Source organism: Antedon mediterranea, chromosome 10, assembly GCF_964355755.1.
Source record: "Antedon mediterranea chromosome 10, ecAntMedi1.1, whole genome shotgun sequence".
NCBI lineage: Eukaryota > Metazoa > Echinodermata > Crinoidea > Comatulida > Antedonidae > Antedon > Antedon mediterranea.
In genome coordinates, this window is record NC_092679.1 from 2,645,514 (window position 1) to 2,664,379 (window position 18,866).

At 31.4% G+C, this 18,866-nt stretch overlaps 1 protein-coding gene across 1 annotated transcript; it reads right to left on the reverse strand.

Moving 5' to 3' along the window:
• Positions 1-46: 46 nt before the first annotated feature.
• LOC140059877 (exportin-1-like) lies at positions 47-18,270 on the reverse strand. Its single transcript, XM_072105844.1, has 23 exons — positions 18,090-18,270; positions 16,980-17,145; positions 16,190-16,291; positions 15,718-15,852; positions 15,007-15,167; positions 13,949-14,063; positions 12,808-12,927; positions 10,692-10,820; positions 10,156-10,314; positions 9,617-9,820; positions 8,999-9,137; positions 8,520-8,623; positions 7,927-8,161; positions 7,540-7,703; positions 7,253-7,387; positions 6,963-7,067; positions 6,287-6,472; positions 5,914-6,036; positions 5,266-5,506; positions 4,619-4,753; positions 4,127-4,289; positions 3,892-3,988; positions 47-3,773 (listed from the first exon to the last, which is right to left on the reverse strand). Exons 2-23 carry the CDS (start codon positions 17,103-17,105, stop codon positions 3,627-3,629), a joined length of 3,225 nt encoding a protein of 1,074 aa, XP_071961945.1. The 5' UTR covers positions 17,106-17,145; positions 18,090-18,270; the 3' UTR covers positions 47-3,626.
• Positions 18,271-18,866: the final 596 nt, after the last annotated feature.

Here is an 18,866-nt window from a genome sequence, read left to right on the forward strand (position 1 = left end):
ATAGTTTAGACAGAGCTTTAGACTAGGTTCTAGACAGCGATACTTTGTAGAAATAGAAATGTTTTGCCGTAAGTGTAATACTGTAACTATACTTAAGCTGGAAATGTTGTGCCACAAAGGAAGAATAATATAACTGGAAACTTCAGCAACAGACCCTCAACAACTTCTACTTTCTCTCAACAATGACAGAATAATTGGTCAGATCCCTGACGCAAAGCTACTTATTGCAGTGGTTCTACAATTATCCAACGACAAAATAATCATAAAGTTACTGTACATCTAAAATTAACACTGTGTAACAATTGAACTTTTATTAATACAATGAAACATTTCGCATCTTACAAACAGTTAATATAGAAAAAAACAAATAATAGGAAAGTATAAACTAACAAAGAATGAAATAAAAATGAAAAGCAAAGATAAAAATACATTTTTAAATTTTACTAAGGTGGAATTAGCTACTAATGTTTGTTCAATACAATGTTTACTCGATGCAACATTGAACAAATTCTAAATCGTCCGGAATCAAATAATTTAAACATTTTAAAGCTAAAAATCTGAATGAAAATTTGAAGCCAATTGCAATAATTGTTAACACATCAAATGGTCTTGCTATATAACAAGAGTACTGTATGTATGTTTTGTTTTTTATACGGATTAAATAATGTGGAAAGGACACTGATAATTATATGCAGAGTGATTTGGATAAAATCACACATTTATGGAATTACATTAGTTGCATTTGCATTGGTGCAGATTGTACTAACAACTGCCCTTGGAATATATTTGCATAATGAATGTTGTTCTATCATTGACATGGTGTAAACATGAAGAAATATGTGTGAATTATGTGCACAAAGCTGATGTATATCATTACAATTTTCATGTGGTTGCACTACGCAGTTTCCAGATTATGAAACCAACCAAGCATAACGTCTACACATGATAAATGCGGCTAAAAATTTCTGTTACTGAAGCACATTTTTAAAGAGCCCGTGCAAATGTCTGTTGCTTTCGAACTCTTAATGGTGAATTTTGTTATCATGACTAACCATGTGAGAACACAGCTATCAAGTCAACGCCATTTAGATGCTCAGAGTGCAGATGCTTGACTCAATAGCCGCATAGTCTAGTGGCATCTCATGAAAATAAAAAGTTGCTAAGGTTTAGGTGGAAAGTTCCAATGAGTGCAATTCACATGTGTGAATCTTTAACTGTATATATAATACATAAATTAATAACATGTTAAGTTTAACATGTTTATATTATTTAAGTTTTTATCAATAACATAAAGTGCTTTTTGTCTTATTAATGAAATTTTGATATGTCTTAATTATGTTTCCTTAGAAATGGAGAAATCACAGAAAATATATCAATTATGTTGGCTATTAATTTGTGTTATACAAAAGAAAATGATTTTGTGTTAACTTACTTATTATATGGACTTACAGTACATTACACAATTTCCCATTTAGACTGAAAGTCATCATAAACTAAATCTTGCATTTTTTCATGTTGCAACACAAAAACCCTTACATATTTTTACAAGATATTATGAAACACTATTGACGATCAAACTATCTGGAATACAAGTTGTATAATAGTGAAAAATAATATAAATTAATATTAATTACTGTATAAAAGATGTGAAGGGCGTTACAATTCTGGCAAGTCAGGTCATATTTTAGTGTGAAATTCATAAATATGCATCTTTTCATACCAATTTGTTACTTAACTTTGGTCTATGTACTTCAATAATGCACACAATACTGTTTTCAGTGTCTTTTAAAAACCTGGTTTTCATATGCAATGACTTAAACTTGCCTTCAATTCGATTGCAAACACCTCATGGATGTAAACCCTGTGGGTGACTACACCTTGTGGATGCGTTTGCAGTGAAATTACAGCAAAGTTTGTGGAAATATGCATAAATACTCATATATATGGTGATTTTATGTTTATTCTGTGTATGCAAGTTCCTCAAAGAAGAGCTCTCCTCTTCTCACCACTGTGGAAAACAATCTATCCTTGCTACCACATAACCATATCAGGTATTTTATGCTTTTTGTTGTGTACTGTATGGGTCAAAACACTGAGATCTCAATGGGCATGATATTGTAATCAAAATACTGAAAATGCAAGGAAAACCAGGTTTTTTTTAAAACATCAAAAAATAAATAACGGTAACGATCATCACCACCACAACACAATTTGTCAACAGAATTTACAGCATCTTCATTTAAAATTAACATCCACACACTACCAACGACCTCTGCTCGCATCATACATACAAATACTTAAAAACATACTATATCAACTTTATGCATATTATAATAAATATAAAAACTAGAAAACATCTTTCAACATATTTCTTTCAGGCATTTTCATTTATGCGGACATCCTTCGATTAAATCGAGAGAGCTTACAAACCTTATGGGACAGACTGGAATATCATAAAGCATAGTCCAGGAGAAAATAAACATTTAGTAAGGTTTTTAAGCAGATGCTTTGTTTTTTTCTCCCAGTATATTACTTTCAATTGAAAGCTCCCTAATATGGGTATATCGCGACTATATATGGTAGTACCCAAATGAGTCACATTGAAGTAATTTTAATACCCTGATTATTATGTACACCTAGTATGGCAACTTGGGTACATTATGACTATTTTTAAGCATGACTATATAAGGGCATTAAAACCTCATACAATGGGTGCTTTGTGACCATATATGGGCAATAACATTATATAACGATAACATTAGTAAACCATTATATTATATACGCAAAATATAATAACTTGAATATGGATGTGACTTATAATATATATTATACTAATATGGATATTGCATGACCATATTTGGGCATATATCAAATAAACAATGCCTGCAGTAAGGATGCTCTAAACTTTTAACTATTTAAATTTTATATCTGTTCATTTCACAAAACATTCCTCAAATACTAATACAATACAAACGATTTAACTTACAAACACAAAGTCTATTTTTTCTTTTCTGATCATACAAAATCATGGCCTTGCCTAGTCTGTATTTACAAGTTATTTACATTATAATTTACAGTCCTTTATATATTGAAAAAACAACATCAAAATAAAGGGTTACAACGTCACAAACACATTATTTCTTAAACTGTTGGAAAGAAATTGGATTTAATTATAATCATCTGTCTTTCAATGATCAATATTCATTTTATGATTGTTAAATCAACAATTTCATGATCTTTCTTCAGAATCTATTCATGGCTAAAGCTCTGTCCACACTATCGAACTTTATGTGACAAAAAAATGTAATTTGCCCATATATGAATATGATGATGATGTCATAGCACTACCATATTTGGGAGTATCACTACCATATTTGGGCACATTACACTTTTGTAGACAAAGCTTTAAGCTGTGGTAGAAGATACGGTGTATTTAACAAACACGTTCATCAGGGCTTAGGTAACTAACAAAATGGCTATTTGCATCTTGGGTTGTAAACATCAACGTCAAACTACGCCACACGGTTAAGTATGCTAGAACCTTGTGCCTTTCCTTCTCTACCACGACACGCATCTAGCGGCGCAGAATTTCTTCAAGTTCTGTGTTTACTAAAGGTTATAGTTTTTTAGTCCTGCATGTCATCCGAGATGTCGTGCGGGTTGATGATACCAGGGACAGACATTTGCACCTTCCTCTTTTCTTCTTCTGCTTGTCTTAACATCGATTCTCGTTCTTCGACAAATAAATCTGATTGATCGGCGCCAGCAATTTCCTACAAACGGAAAAAAACAATCCAAAATTGTATTTTCTGCTTTTAAACATTTTTTGTCAGAGATACTTTCATCTAAATATTTCTGAAAATACTGTATTTATATTATATTTTAATATACCTTTATTTGAACCAAGAAGTCCCGCAGATGTTCTTTGAAGGCTGCAATATCTTGGTTTAAACTGAAGAGTCCCGTAACAAACAACTTGATTTGTAACCTAGTAAAGAAACAACGAAAAGTATATCTGATAAGGACACTAAAGCACAGTTTTTAGAAGCTCATTATTTTCTTTACTTTATTTATTGTTATGGACAGATAAATTTTTATAAATAGACGATAAAAAAGTTAGACTTACTCTTGAAGATGAGGGAATGCATTCTTGAGCAACTTGCCCGTAAACTCCTTAATGTAATCTTCGTTGGCCGCCTCGCCACGTGCGGCATCCAACGCCACCACTATTCTCTTCCTTTCTACCAAGTTAAACATGTACGCTAGGATAGTCGCATGCATTGTCAAACCTGCAAATAATAATCAATTTATATATTAACGCACATAACCAGAAAATTGCTCAAGGCGTAAATAATAACAGTAAGTCATTCTTGTATTTTGAAATTTGAAAAATGTCCCAACAAATTGCATTCCTCAAAACATTCAGGGGTGCTGTAGGTATGCTGTTTGTATATCGTGGTGGGTAGAAGTTTATCAAATTTAAATGTGCTGTAAATGACGCACCCCAAAGGCATTTTAGGAGTGTGTTGAGTGATCAAAAAAGACAATGCCTTAGTCTCTGGATCAGCTATTAAATGATGCAAAAAGTGCCTCATAAATCATAGATGAGTTTCGTTACCTGCTGTATGAGATGTATCCGTGACAACTGAGAGAACATGTTGTAAGATATCGGTGTAGTATGTCTGGTAAAAGTTCTGGGCAGCGTTTGTGTCCTGCCATATGTTCTGCAGTAAGCCATAAAGTATTGCAAGCCCTGTCAAAGAAAAACGCATTCACATATTAAAAGTATGTTCAGACTAAAGCTCTATCTACACTATCAAACTACCTAATCCAGAATCATGTTTACGGAACTTGCTATACAAACACTAAAAATCTGTCTACATTATCAAACTTTATGTGACAAAAAAATGTGATTTGCCCATATATGGACGAGGTCATAATACTACCATATTTGGGTATATCACTACTAGATTGATAGTGTAGACAGAGCTTTAGCTCAGTGGATAGTGTGGAAATATGAGCATTCAAATCCATCCAAGTTTTTTTATGAAGTGTGAATGCAGAGCTTAAAAGTATTGTATAGATATATTCCTAATGGATTCTGTGTGAAATTAAATTGTGTTGGTTGGGAGGACCCTCAGAGCTTTCTAATTTCAACATATCACCCAAGAAATCTTTGAGTACTTAAAAGTACTCTATATAGCTAAATCGCCAAGTATGAATTCCTAGTGTAAGTGTTTTTAAAACGGCATAACAAATTCTTACCAGTATCTGCGACATTTCTCATGGTATGCTTCATCGCCCACACGATGGAGTCGAGAATAAGCTTGAACTGTGCCGCTGGTATCTGAATAAGAGCCGCAAAGCAATGATTACTAACAGCTTGTAACAGCAGGAAGAAGTTTGTCCTGTGTTCTGGGTATTCTTCAAAGTCCTTGTTTATCATTTCAACAGTACATTCAAAAACGTGATCAAAGATTTTGGGGATTTGGTTTGTTATGTGATTCTGAAATAAAAAGAAGAAAACATAGAAAATGTACACAATAAAAATTATCTATTTAAAGTATTATTTAATTTATATTTATATTTATCATTTGTATTATTTAGTAAACAAAACCATGAATATTGTAAAGCTCTGTCTACACTATCAAATTTTGACAAAAAAGTGATATGCCCAAATATGGTAGTGATATGCCCAAATATGGTAGTGGTATGACATCATCATGTCCTTAAATGGTCACATAACTTTTTTGTCACATAAACTTTGATAGTGTAGACATTTCCCTATATTTCATATAGAAATTGCAAAAAAAAGTATTGGTGCATGTCACTTTTGTAAAATCTATATAATGGTATATTTTAATTCCACTTCTGCCAATGAATAATTAAGAAATTATCAATTACAACACTTACCTCTAGTTTATTTACAATTGTTGCCATAGTACTAAGTACCTCAGGTTCTCTGCCAGCGGGAACGTTTCGTTTGTAATCGGAAAGAACAGCTTCCAGAAGCGGTGGGATAAAATTCTCAATTACCTGAAAAAAGCAACCAAAATTAATAAAAAAAGGAACTTTAATTTACATTATTAATATTAATGAATGTATGCGTTAGTACTAATTCTTATTTTAGGCAAATTGCCAAGCAGCCAACAGTGAGTTAATTAATTAACTATTCTTCACAGTTACTAGCAACGCAGTCCTGAAAAAAAAACACCCAAGAAACATGGCACCTGACACGATTTGCACCCAGTACTCTAGGATCAGGATCTGAAAGAAGTATATTTACCATTTTGGGGTCATTTGATCTGCTAACCCAACCAGAGATCAGTTTCAACGTCTCTTTCTTTACAGTTCTCATAGCTCTGATAAGAGGCACCTTTGTCACTGATTCTCCATTTTGTGTTATGGCTGCCGAGATATTCTCACTCATACACTTATAAACATTCAACATATCAAGGTATATTCTCCCAAGCTGTAAAGAAATTAACAAAATCAATCATTATATCTAATAATATTATACAATAGTGTTTATATGTTGTATACTTTTAATATATATAACATAATTTTGATTTTACATATTTTTTATATACTTTACAGAACCATTTATTTACAGAACCATTTCTTTACAGAACCAGTTCTTCCACACTGTAAAGCTCTGTCTACACTATCAAACAAGTTTGAAAAAACTACCGAAATATAATAGTGCTATGCCTAAATATGGTAGCGATATGACATCATCATGTCCATATATGGGAAAATCACATCTGTTTTTGTCTCATAAAGACCTGACCTGGGATTACTAACCAATCCAGAATCACATGTTTACGGAACTTCCTATACAAACACTTAGTTAATGGGAATAACAGACATACAAGTATTAACTTATAACAGTAGAGCTAATGACAATAACAGCCATACAAGTATGAACTTAAAATAGTATGAAGAGCTAAAAATATCCTTACCTGTACAACAAAAGGATGTCCTACAGCCTTACATGCCCGCACATTTGTCTTCAAAATACTTCCTAATTGTTTTACGGTCTCCGGTTCTTGCAATACATCCATTTTCTGTAAAAAACACAAAATAGTAGTAATTGTCACAACATGTAGTATTGTCAAAACATTCTAAAACATTGTTATAAGGTAGGCCTACAGCCTTTTAGCAAATTCACAGTATTAGTCGCATTACTATGTCACCCAGAGCTTCCAAAATTGTTCCTGTACCTCCATGACATAAAGAGAATGTCACTTACTTTAGTTGCTTCTTGAATGATATTATCCCAGACTTGGTTTGGTAACAACATATATTTTTCTATCAGATGTTCTTGTACCATAGAGTCTGTTTGCGCACTTATCATATAACCAACTGCTTCATAAAACGTATGCACCTACAAAAGTTAGTAAAGGATGGTTATTAAAGTTAATGAATGGTAAACAGTAAAATATTATAAATGTTATATTTTAATGTTAATATTTATTATGATTATTGAATTACTGATGACTTAATTGATTATTAAAGATAGATTTTGATGGAAATTACCTGTTGGGGTTGAAGATCACATATGATAGATTGAATACCATTGAGTATTTCCTCAATAAATGGCATCACTTCGCCAACTTGTACCTGCACAAAATGACGCCTACACTTCTGTGCAATTTTTATAAATGTGTCACATGCCATGTCCTGTACCCCATCATGCGTTTCTATGTTTAAAAAAGAAATTTGTCTTATATGAGATATTGAAATAATTTTTCCATACTCTTCAACCAAATTAATTAATCATAATTGTACAAATGAACAACAAACATAACTTTAAACTTCTCTAGAAACGTTTTCCGTCATTACGCTTTCCCCAATTTGTTTCCATATTTTTCTGTTTTGGGCAGGATGGTTTGTTATTGTGCTAAATTCTAACTTTAAACTCACCATGCATAAACTCAAACAGCTTATTTACAACAGTTTTCAGAAATTTCCAATGAGCTCTGAGGAATCGTGGGTATTGGCCAACGACGTACATGATGTTTGAAGCTATGATGGCTTTGTTGTCTTTTCCTCTCTTTTGTTCACACAAACCCAATAAATCTTTGATTACTGTTACTAAAAATCGTTTTTCATCCTCTTCGTGCATAGCGCCACTAATTGAGCCTATTGCCCAGCATAACTGTGGAGGAATGATAGAAAATATTCAGCGGGTAATCTTTCATGATTCTAAAGCTCTGTCTACACTATCAAACTTTAGGACACAAAAAAAAATGTAATGTGCCCATATATGGACATGATGACATCATATCACTACCATATTTAAGCATTTTACTACCATATTTGGGCACATCACACTTTTTTTGTCACACATGTGATAGTGTAGGCAGAGCTTTAAGGAGGTAAATACAATGCTGTATATATCATGTTATAATTTGCATAAATAATATGAACTCTTAAGTTTTACAGTCTGGGGGAAAATGGCAAAGGCTTCCTACTTTCTAGGAGTTTTATGTTTTCACTAAGAATCTTTATCTTACTGTATTGAGATTTTTCCAAGACCATTCCTGTCCATTAACCTGCAGATGCAGTTTTTCTGTCATTATTTGTTCTGTGTCGGCATAATCCAAATGAGTCAAGTATACTGAAAATATTAAATAACATCAATCACATTCAAAATGAGTTCATCCACATCAAATAGCAATCGCCAATTACAGGATAGATAAACTATATCATGCCTTAAAGCAAGGCAATCTAACAACAGGACACTGAGCTCACATTGCCAAGATAGGAACTAGTAACAGTCCTTTGATCTTATGTCTGGCTGCAACAAATACCAACAGTACTGTACTATGTACGCATTCTCGGCAGCATGTGGTGTCTGTTTAGGGGTGTGGAACTGATCGTGTCGCAGCCACAGATAAACCCTTAGCATTCTATTGTTAGATTGCCTTACTTAAAGTTTCTTATGAGACTGAGGGAGTGGTAGAACCACAAGTTACATGCTACTTTCACATACCTAATGTTTCTCTCATATTTTTGTACATATTAATTGAGTCTGTATCCTTCATGAACTCTCTCACAACTTCTCCTTGGTCGTTCTCAACGACTAAAACCTCTTCTGGCTTCGCCATTCTTGATATCATAATTTTTCTGACCTGTAAAAAAAAAAAAAAGTTAAGTTGATTAGTTATTAACTGAATTATTAAATGCATAATCCGAACTCTTTGGTTAATTTGCTCTTTTTCAACTCGTAAGGACAAAAGTGAGTCATTTAGGAGTTCTAAGTAGGTGATTGAACCAATATTTTTTGGAAGAGTGCCATTGAATCTAAACAAAACAATACAGTATTTTCCAGAAAGCAACCAACATGCCAAACCGCTAGCGGCAATATTTTCTTTATTTTTCTACATGCTTTCAATTAAAGAACTTGCATAAGAAAACAAATATATTAACACGGTTAAAAAACAAATGATATTAAGTTTAGAAAGGTTGCCCTTATTTATTTATTAACTAATTATTCTTCAATGTTTAGGGGCTAAACTTGATTAGTTCTTTAGCCCTTGATATATTATGTTTCATAAATGCTTATAACTTATTTTTAGATAAATAATAAAATAAATAAATAAAAAAATACCTTTGATAAAACATTAAGGTACATTTTTCTTCTCGGTGGGATATCAGTTGATGACGTATTTGCTAAAACTATTGGAGATGACGGTGTCGATGAGAACGGACTCTCTCGATACAAATCTGAAGCAAGTGTGTTCCAGTTCTCCAAACAAATCTTAAATATTTCTGTTTCTTCCACTTCTGATATTAATGTCAAATAATGATGTGCCTGAAAAAAATCATAATCATAATATAATTAGTGTTGCTAAAAAAAAATTATAAGTTCGAAATCATAATACTGTCAAATGAATATAATAATATAGTCAAAGAAAGTCAGATGGAAACGAGATCTGTCAGATTCGACGGCTCAGTCCATCATATTATATTTTTATATTTATTTATATTTTAATATTGAATTCATTCAATTAATTCTATACTACTGTAAGTAATCGTACAAGGTTAATGGTATCAGGATAAATTTGTACTTGTGCTTTATAAATTAACAAAAATATATGTCATTTTTATCCATTGTTGCTAATTAACAAGCCAATATGTAAAACTTACCTCAAGAAGAATTTCAGATAATTCTTGTTTCTTTTCTATCAATTGAATATGCTCTTTAAAAAACGTACAGAGGAATAACGCTAGATTCTGAATAAAGTTCTGCTCATCATCTCGTCCATTAGCATAAGCTTCTTTGATGTTTGTATCAAGCGGTAGCATCTACGAAAAAATTAATTTAATGTATAACCAATCCTCATCTAAACCACTGTTTCAATGTAAAATGTATTGATTTGGTACTATGCTAGAATAAACCCTTTGAAGAATTTTCGATTTCATATATTTTTTCCTCTGAAAATTTAATTTTGTCCTTCCTGTACTGTATTACGTAATCACAAGTGGGAACCGACGACGCAACAGTGCTGCATACATCGTAGGTTTCATTTCAAACAGGCAGGGGCAAACACAATTATTGGAAGGGCATTTTCTTACGTTGCATAGGTTGTGTTACGTTGTGTCGCTAGTGGGAACCAAGCTTCAGACGTGCTAAGCCAGTGGACTTTGCAATGCTTCCTACATTACACCACTAAATTCCTTACCTGTTTTAACTGCGTCATTGTGAGTGTAAAGAGTACCACGAATTGTTCATCGTACTGGCTGACGTTTATTCCAGCAATTTCAGTCAAACATTTCAGCGTTGTGTTTCGAAACATTGGAACGTTCAAAAACTATAAAAATTAAAGAAATGAATAGATTCATTTTTAGAACTGAAGGACTGAAACGAATTCCCTTAAATATTTGCTACAGTTAATTTATTGTTATAATGAGCAGTATGTGTTGCTGAATGAAACTAAAGCTTTGTCTACACTATGAAACAAAACAAATATATGGTAGTGATATGCCATGTCCATATATGGGCACATCACATTTCTTTTTGTCACATAAAGTTTAGTAGTGTAGACAGAGATTTAGATTAAAATCTATCATTCTCTTTAAATGAATTATTAGAATGCTTTATTATTGCCATAGAAATATTGACATTAAATATCTATGGAACTGAAAAATGCTTTAAAACAACTACCGTATAATAAAAGTAGTACAATTTAATTGAATCAATAAACAAAGCTATTTATAGGTTTCTTCTTAAAGATGCCACTAGTTCATAACAAAACTAGGTTGTAAAAATCTTGTCTAATTAACTATTTAAGACAGGGCCATGAAGTGAACAACAACCTCACAAAAAAACAAAAAACACAATGACGAACTAAGTGTTGGAAATGGTAAAAACGTGAACACACAGATTACATTACAACGTTGGTAAAAAAAGTTTGTTTTTCTTTCTACTGAGTTGATTTAAAAATTAAAAAAAAAGAAAAAGAAAGAAAAAACTAAGAAAAATTAAAATTTGAAAAAGTGTATAAAATGTACTTGTTTTACTTATTTCATACACATACCGGTATTTGCTAATAATATTTTATTATTATAAAAATCCATTCAGTGAGTCTACATTGTCATTGTGGTTCGTTTGATTTAAGATTTTGGTATCAGTCACTTCATGTTCCTATGTATCATTATGCATGTGTTTTTATAATAAGCAGTCGGCCTACACCACAGGGTGAGGTCAAGCATTTTGTTACCACTAATACCTGACTGTAGGCCCTCTGTATGGGAGGAGTACTAGGACAGGTTAGCAAACACTCAAAGGACCTGAAAGAGATCATTCTGCTATAGCATGGAAAAAAACAAGATCACTTTACCTAGGGCTACATAAACCAAAATAAAGTATTGAATTTCCCAATTTTGAAAACTATCATTATAACAAATCTCATTACAAACATAGTTTTATCAGAATTCAATTTTACTTTGTACTGTTTTCTGTTGCTAAGGAACAGTCACAGTTGATTGCACTCGATACTTTTATTATAATAGTGAAAATAATAATTGACTTTGTCCATGAAATTTGTTTTGTGAAAATATAACCTTTCATAAACTTATGAAGGTTCTTGCACACAAAACTGCTTCATTCAATAATAATTTAAGTAAATTATGTTTATAAATGACATGATTATAAAATGAGGTTATATTCATACTATAGATGGTTGGATCACAGTATGAATATTATCAAAAATTGAGAATAGATTTACCTTGTCAGTATGGCAATGATAAAGATGATGAGTCATGAGAAAATAACATAAACAAACAACAACATAAACCAACAGAATTAATATATTGCAACTGAATCAATCACTTCAATAAATATGCAATTTATCACAATTAGGCAATTAAAAGCATTGTTGTGACTAATAAACCGCAACTAATTCATAGTTAAATTGAATTATATTGCATTTAGCTTGGTGTATGTTACAATCACTTCAGTTATATAATATAATTTCCTTCAGTAGTTAGTAATCAACGCCTTTACAAATGTGCAATACATGTTGAAACTTGTTATCCTTATACATTTTAGTTCATAATGTTAACAACATTTATAGAATACTATAACCTCTCCTTTGGAACACTCTAATTCAGGAACACCAACATTTTTATGAGTACTCGCGGTGTCCTAATTGGGTTGTTGGTTGATAAATCAGAAGTTAAATTAATTATTCTTTTATTTTTATTGAGATTTTGGAGTATTCATTGCACATATTTGTAAAGAATATGATTATTTAAATAGATAATTATATTAGTTAGAAATGTGAAACAAATGGTTACCTTGTAGATCAGAGTACTAATTTGTTTAGTTTCAAAAATATATCCAAGTGGAATCCAGTTTAAGAACTTTAACAACGTTTCAAGTGTTGAACCAACAAGTGGTGCATTCTGGGAGTTGTCCTAAAACAATAAGTAAGAAAGTATAAATAGTTATTGCTTTCCAAGAACAGTACAATAAAACAGCATAACATTTACATTGACTAAACATTATACTCACAGTTGATATTTAGATATCATAAATATTACTACCGATTGTTAAACAAAAATAATTGATAATAAATAATTATTTCTGAAGAACATTAATTAAACCTGTTAGTGTTAGGTCAAAAAGTGGAGCGGCGATTTTTGTAAAAAATATTTCTTGTTTTAAATATTTTCATTGTGAAGATGCATACTTAACAAATGTATTAGATTACATAGGGGTCTGAGAAACCTTACTGTTTTGGTTATAAAATATATCACCTTTTGGGGAAATAATAGTAAAGTTTGAAGCAGGAAGAGAAAAGAATGTAAAATGAATAAGAAAATGGCAATAATGGTATATTATAACAAGTGTGTATTTAAAGAAACACAAAAAAAATGAAGGTCAAAATTTTTTTAATTTAAATTGGCCATATCAAAGTATGAGATATGTTTTGATAGAAAACTTTGACCGGAAGTCAAAGTTATTTTTTGAACCAAAAAAACACAAAAACAAATTAATTTTTTACTCATTTTTGGTGAAAATTAATAACTATTATGATACTTCAAAATGACCCACTTTTTTTAAAAATCTTTTTTTTGGGGGGGGGGGGGGAAATTTGACAAAGAGACAATACATCTTTAAACATAATAAAATGTAAACAAAGAAATTAAAGTTTATTTATGTGTTTATTCTAGTACTGCACATTAGAATGAACAATCCATTTAACCAGGCATGTATATAAAAAGTTGGGTCTTTATTTATAATCCTTTGAAAAGAAAAAAATTCAACTATAGAATTCAATAACAGAAGAAACAAAACTAATAACAATTAATCCTATTTTTTCTTAGTGGGAGGCTGCTTATAATTCAATTCACAAATGTTTATTTTTCTCATCAAATAAAAGTAGAAAACAACAAGGAAATACAAATAGTCCATAGATATAATTAGAAAACTTACCAGAACTAGCTGACACAACTGAAACACTTGTGAGAATTCATTACACATACTGTCTTTAAGATGTTTGGCTTTTGCCTGTGTCATCTGACCACTTGAGAAGTCAAACACTTCCTCACTAAAAAACAATAACAAAAATTACAATGATGATTTATTGTCGCATATAAAAAAAAGTAAGGCATTAAAAGTACATAGGTTATACTCTAAACAAACAACAAGTGCCGCAAATAATACTTAAAAAAATACTTTTATTTCACTTGCTCTGGTCGCACCTTCATTCAAGAAGTGTACCACTGTTTCAAAAGTGTAGCTTCCAAATAATTTATATTATTATGTATTGTTTATAGCATCATTCTATGTATGATTTTTTTATTTTTTTCCAAGAACATGTATAGTAATTTAAACAGCGTGCTAAAAATACAAAAGGAAAAGATTATGCTACCTATAATATTATACACACACGTTAATTAGTAGTACCATCAACTGTCTGCAACAATCGTAATTGATTTAAAATTTAAAATAAAAAATAGCACTTTAAGAGCACTTAATTAAGATGCTAATTGTGGGCGACGTACACTGTAAAAACAAACAACAAACATGTAAAGAATAACATGTTGTCTAATTCTTAATGAATAATGTAATTGATTATGAACATCGTTTTTAATGACATGTTGTAGTCCCATCACAAAACCTTGATTTAAGTCAGTCAAATAGAAATAAATTATCACATCTGTATCTTGGAGTAAATAAGTATTTAGTATTCATGGTCAAACACAGGTTTGAAATTATTTTCGTTTGTTCAACGTTAAAAAATTGACATAAAAAAATATAAAAATGAGTTTAAAAAAAGTAAAAATTTAGTAAAATACAGATAAAACACATCATTTAAAATACAAAATACAATAAAACCAAGCTGTATACATTAAAATAATAAATAATGGTGGTAGTAGTCTTTATTTAGCGCACAATACAATGTTTCTAAGCACTTTACACACAAAAAAAAACAAAATACCCAAAAAACAAAGGGGGAAAAAATGTGTAGCAAATAAATTATGACAAACCTGAGAAGTTTCAAGATAATCATATTATTCTGACAAAGAGATTCATTTGTCTTGCTAGCGCCAACGATGTCACTGATAAACGTTGGCCAGTTCTTAGGCCACTCTTGTTTCACAATCTGCACTAAGATCATGTTCAGCTTACCAAGGTACACCTTCTCTTTCTGTAATAAAAAAAAAAGGAATGTCAAAGTCACAGCAGAAAAAACAAATACTTATAGTTTTTTTATTATTAAATATAGAATCATTTCCTTGTTTTACAGATTTTTAAATAGGACACACAATTTTTGTTGGGTGGAAAAGAGCTTTTAGAGGGTTGGGTTAACTTGATCTAGGAGTCAGGTTGATTATTAAAGCTTTGTCTACACTATCAAACTATTTTGACAAAACAAGTGTGATGTGCCCAAATATGGTAGTGATATGACATCATCATGTCCATATATGGGCACATCACATTTTGTTGTCACATAAAGTTTGATAGTGTAGACAGAGTTTTAATCTTGAGTTAGCTTGATAATCTAGGGGTTAGGTAGATATACAGTACATTTTACTTTTAAAATTGTGCAGCCGAATTTGTTGGTGGCTGTAAACAATGCAATGCCATTTATCTTCATAAGCAAACACTAACATTATTTTCATATAGCTACTGTACAGCTCTGTATGTAAGCATTTTAAAACTATTTTACACAATTTTCCCGGATATAAGAGACACACCTCCAAGTTGGTGGCATCCGATGACAGCTTTATTATCAGACCAACTGTGTATTTCTTGATACCCTCACACTGAGCTCTATCCAATACCTTCCATCTGGTTTTTATGACAGTTTCAAGAATTTGAAGTCCGTAATACTAAAAAAAAACAAGACAAATTAAAATAATCAAGTGTTTATTAATGTAAATAATATGTACAAACCTGTTTTAATTTGATAATGGGAGGCAGCAGATGATTAATGACTTTCACAAGGTGTGTAGTTCCATGTAGCCATTAAACATTCATTATAAATACAGACTGATCTGATATTTAAATTTAACAATTTTTTTCAATTATAATTATTAATTCATTCCACATCTGTATTCTACTACAAAACACTTAAACATTATTTTATGAAAATATGGTCGATATTAAAACATCAACTTTAAATTGAAGTAATAAATTATTAAATATTGTTTAATATATTGTACTTACTTTTGTTTCCTGGTTGCTGGCAAATTCTAAAATGGTGTCAACTCTGGTCCAGGCGTCTGGATGTTCTTTCAGGCTGGTCAGGATCTCTTGTGCCATTCGTTGCTATATAATATTAATTAAGTCAATTAATTCAATATACATCCATATAAACTAAATTACAAAAAAATGTATTCAATTAATGCTGATTTAAATAACTTTACATCCATGAGTCTAAAGCTCTGTCTACGCTATCAAACTTGATGTCACAACAAAATGTATGTGCCCATGGACACGATGATGCCATATTACTACCATATTTAGGAATTTCATAACGGTAACCATATTTGGGCACATCACTATTTTTTTTAAATTTTAGTTGGATAGTGTAGACAGAGCTTTAAATCTGTTATTTGTTTTATTTTTATTTCAAAGGTATTAATTTTGACACAAAGTTTCAAAACTCAAAGATTTCAGGTTTTGCTTTGTCATTGCGATACAGGACATGGTCAGAATGATCAATTAACAATTAAATGTTTTAGTTTGTAGTTTACTAAGCTAAAGTTGGATATAACAAGGAAGTGGTTTTTAATTGATCATATATAATACCATGTAGTTGTAGGTTGCTTTCCAGTATAACAGGTACAGTATTAGGAGAAAAAACTTGTATACAACACAAGTGGAGAGCTCCCGTAAAAACATGAAAAAATATGCTTCTTAATCTTGTCTAGGAATTAATGTCAAGGAATAAATTAGCCTCCAATTTCTCTGAATAATCCTGGATAGTACCAAAGGTGAAGAAGCATGGTCTTACCTCTGGTCCTTCCCCTCCGTACATTCTACCAACGACATCATCCAGCAAAGCAATATCAAGCTTCTGGTTAAAATCTAGCAGCCGCGATGCCTGCTCTGTTAAAGTTGCCATGCTTTGTGAAGGCATTGAATTTCAATCAAATAAAATATACCACTCTTCTTGAAATCTGCAATTCAAATCATTTAACCATGTCAAAAAGAAAAACATAAAAAAACAAACAATTTAATTACATGTTTTTCTTCTTTTTTTACGATGCATAATCAAAATTTACAAAAAAAATTAAATATCGTAATTTTTATTTAAAATCATTCATATTGAAAATCAATTTTGTGTGTCTAGAACTTGGCGTTAGTCTAATTAAAATAATTTGTATGTATTTTTTAGAAGTTTCCAGCAAAGTTTCTTTCATATCAAAAATTACATCACCCACCAACCACAAACACGGATCCCACAAACACAACACACAATTAAAATGTGATGACAAAATACAATTTAATTGATAATTTTTATTTACTTACATAAAATAAGGCTTAACAATATAGTATTATACAGTTTAAATAAATATTTAATTTAGCAATTGATTAATGTACATGTGTAGGGAGGCATAAGTAAATAGGTCTATCCTTTTTTTTGGATAGCCAACAGGCCAAGTGTGACGGATTTTTTTCACCGTCGTCGATCGTAAACAAGCCCAACTGGTTTGGTCTGGCCTCGACCATGTACAGACGAAGGTAAGGCTACAACCAATCGTGTGCACCAAACCCATAAAATGACATACACTTTTATTCTTATAACATTAAATTAATTACTGTACAATCAACCATAACAATGAACGTGAAAAATATACCTAAATTACTATGCCAAATATTACAGAATTATATTGATTAATTCCTATACCTGGATGGAATTTCCAATATTATATTTTTTTTCTACACCGGAATCATCATGAAAACGTCCGCGAGGCGCGATAAACGAATCCCGTGCGAGCATTCTCATTGGCTGATCAACCTGATCCACAATTATCAATGAAAATAAGATTCAATGCCCAAAAAATATCTAACCTGGTACTACCTTACCTCTAAACGTACCGTATAGCTTAAGAAAAATTACCTGAATTCAATAAAGATACTTCATATACAATCATTTATGCCGGAGTACTACTATCCACACTGTATCTCTGATTATTGTCTGAATTGGAGTGATGGAAAATTTTGAGTTTCCTGAACCGGTTGGAACCAGTTTATGCTTGACTTTCTTTCTTCAACCATTCGCACAAAACACAAACACATTCATCATGTTTGTTGTTTTTCCAAATACACAATATATAAATAATATAATATACAGTTTATTAATTTATGTACAAAACACATATACGAGATTTTATGCTCCATAATCGGCGGTGTTACCCAGCCGCTCTGAAAAAAATATGGCAGGCCTACAACAATTCTAATAATACTGTACTACTACTAGAGTATATTAAATTCCAATACTTAGCATAACTGACTACAGACAGTACTATCCGATCCCGTATCCGATATATTCCGATTGATTTTGTCCCCTGTTTTAAATTGTATCAAAAACTAGGCTAGATTTGAACTCGTCAACCTATTTACCTAAAAAAGAACTGTAAATTAATGCCAATGGGGAAAAATTGTCACGGTACACAGACACAATGGGCTTTTGGTTTCATTTGACCATTTATTTTGTCTTTCCATGGAGTAAAGAATTTTACTCCATGGTCTTTCTAAGTGATTATTTTGGTCCGCTTTTTTAAAATAAGGAAGTTAGTATAGCTATGAGAATTACTGAGCTAGCTTTTTTCCCCCTTTATCACATGCGCATTTGCTTATCCATTTGCTTGTGATGAGGGATTTTCCCGCGTGCGCA

Excerpts from the sequence above, each read along its gene's own strand:
- LOC140059877 (XM_072105844.1), bottom strand. The coding sequence starts at position 17,105 with ATGCCTTCACAAAGCATGGCAACTTTAACAGAGCAGGCATCGCGGCTG. Across the intron at positions 15,168-15,717 it reads CGGATGCCACCAACTTGGAG|AAAGAGAAGGTGTACCTTGG; the intron begins GTGTGTCTCTTA and ends TTTTTATTACAG. Across the intron at positions 6,473-6,962 it reads GACATCCTTTTGTTGTACAG|CTTGGGAGAATATACCTTGA; the intron begins GTAAGGATATTT and ends ATTTCTTTACAG.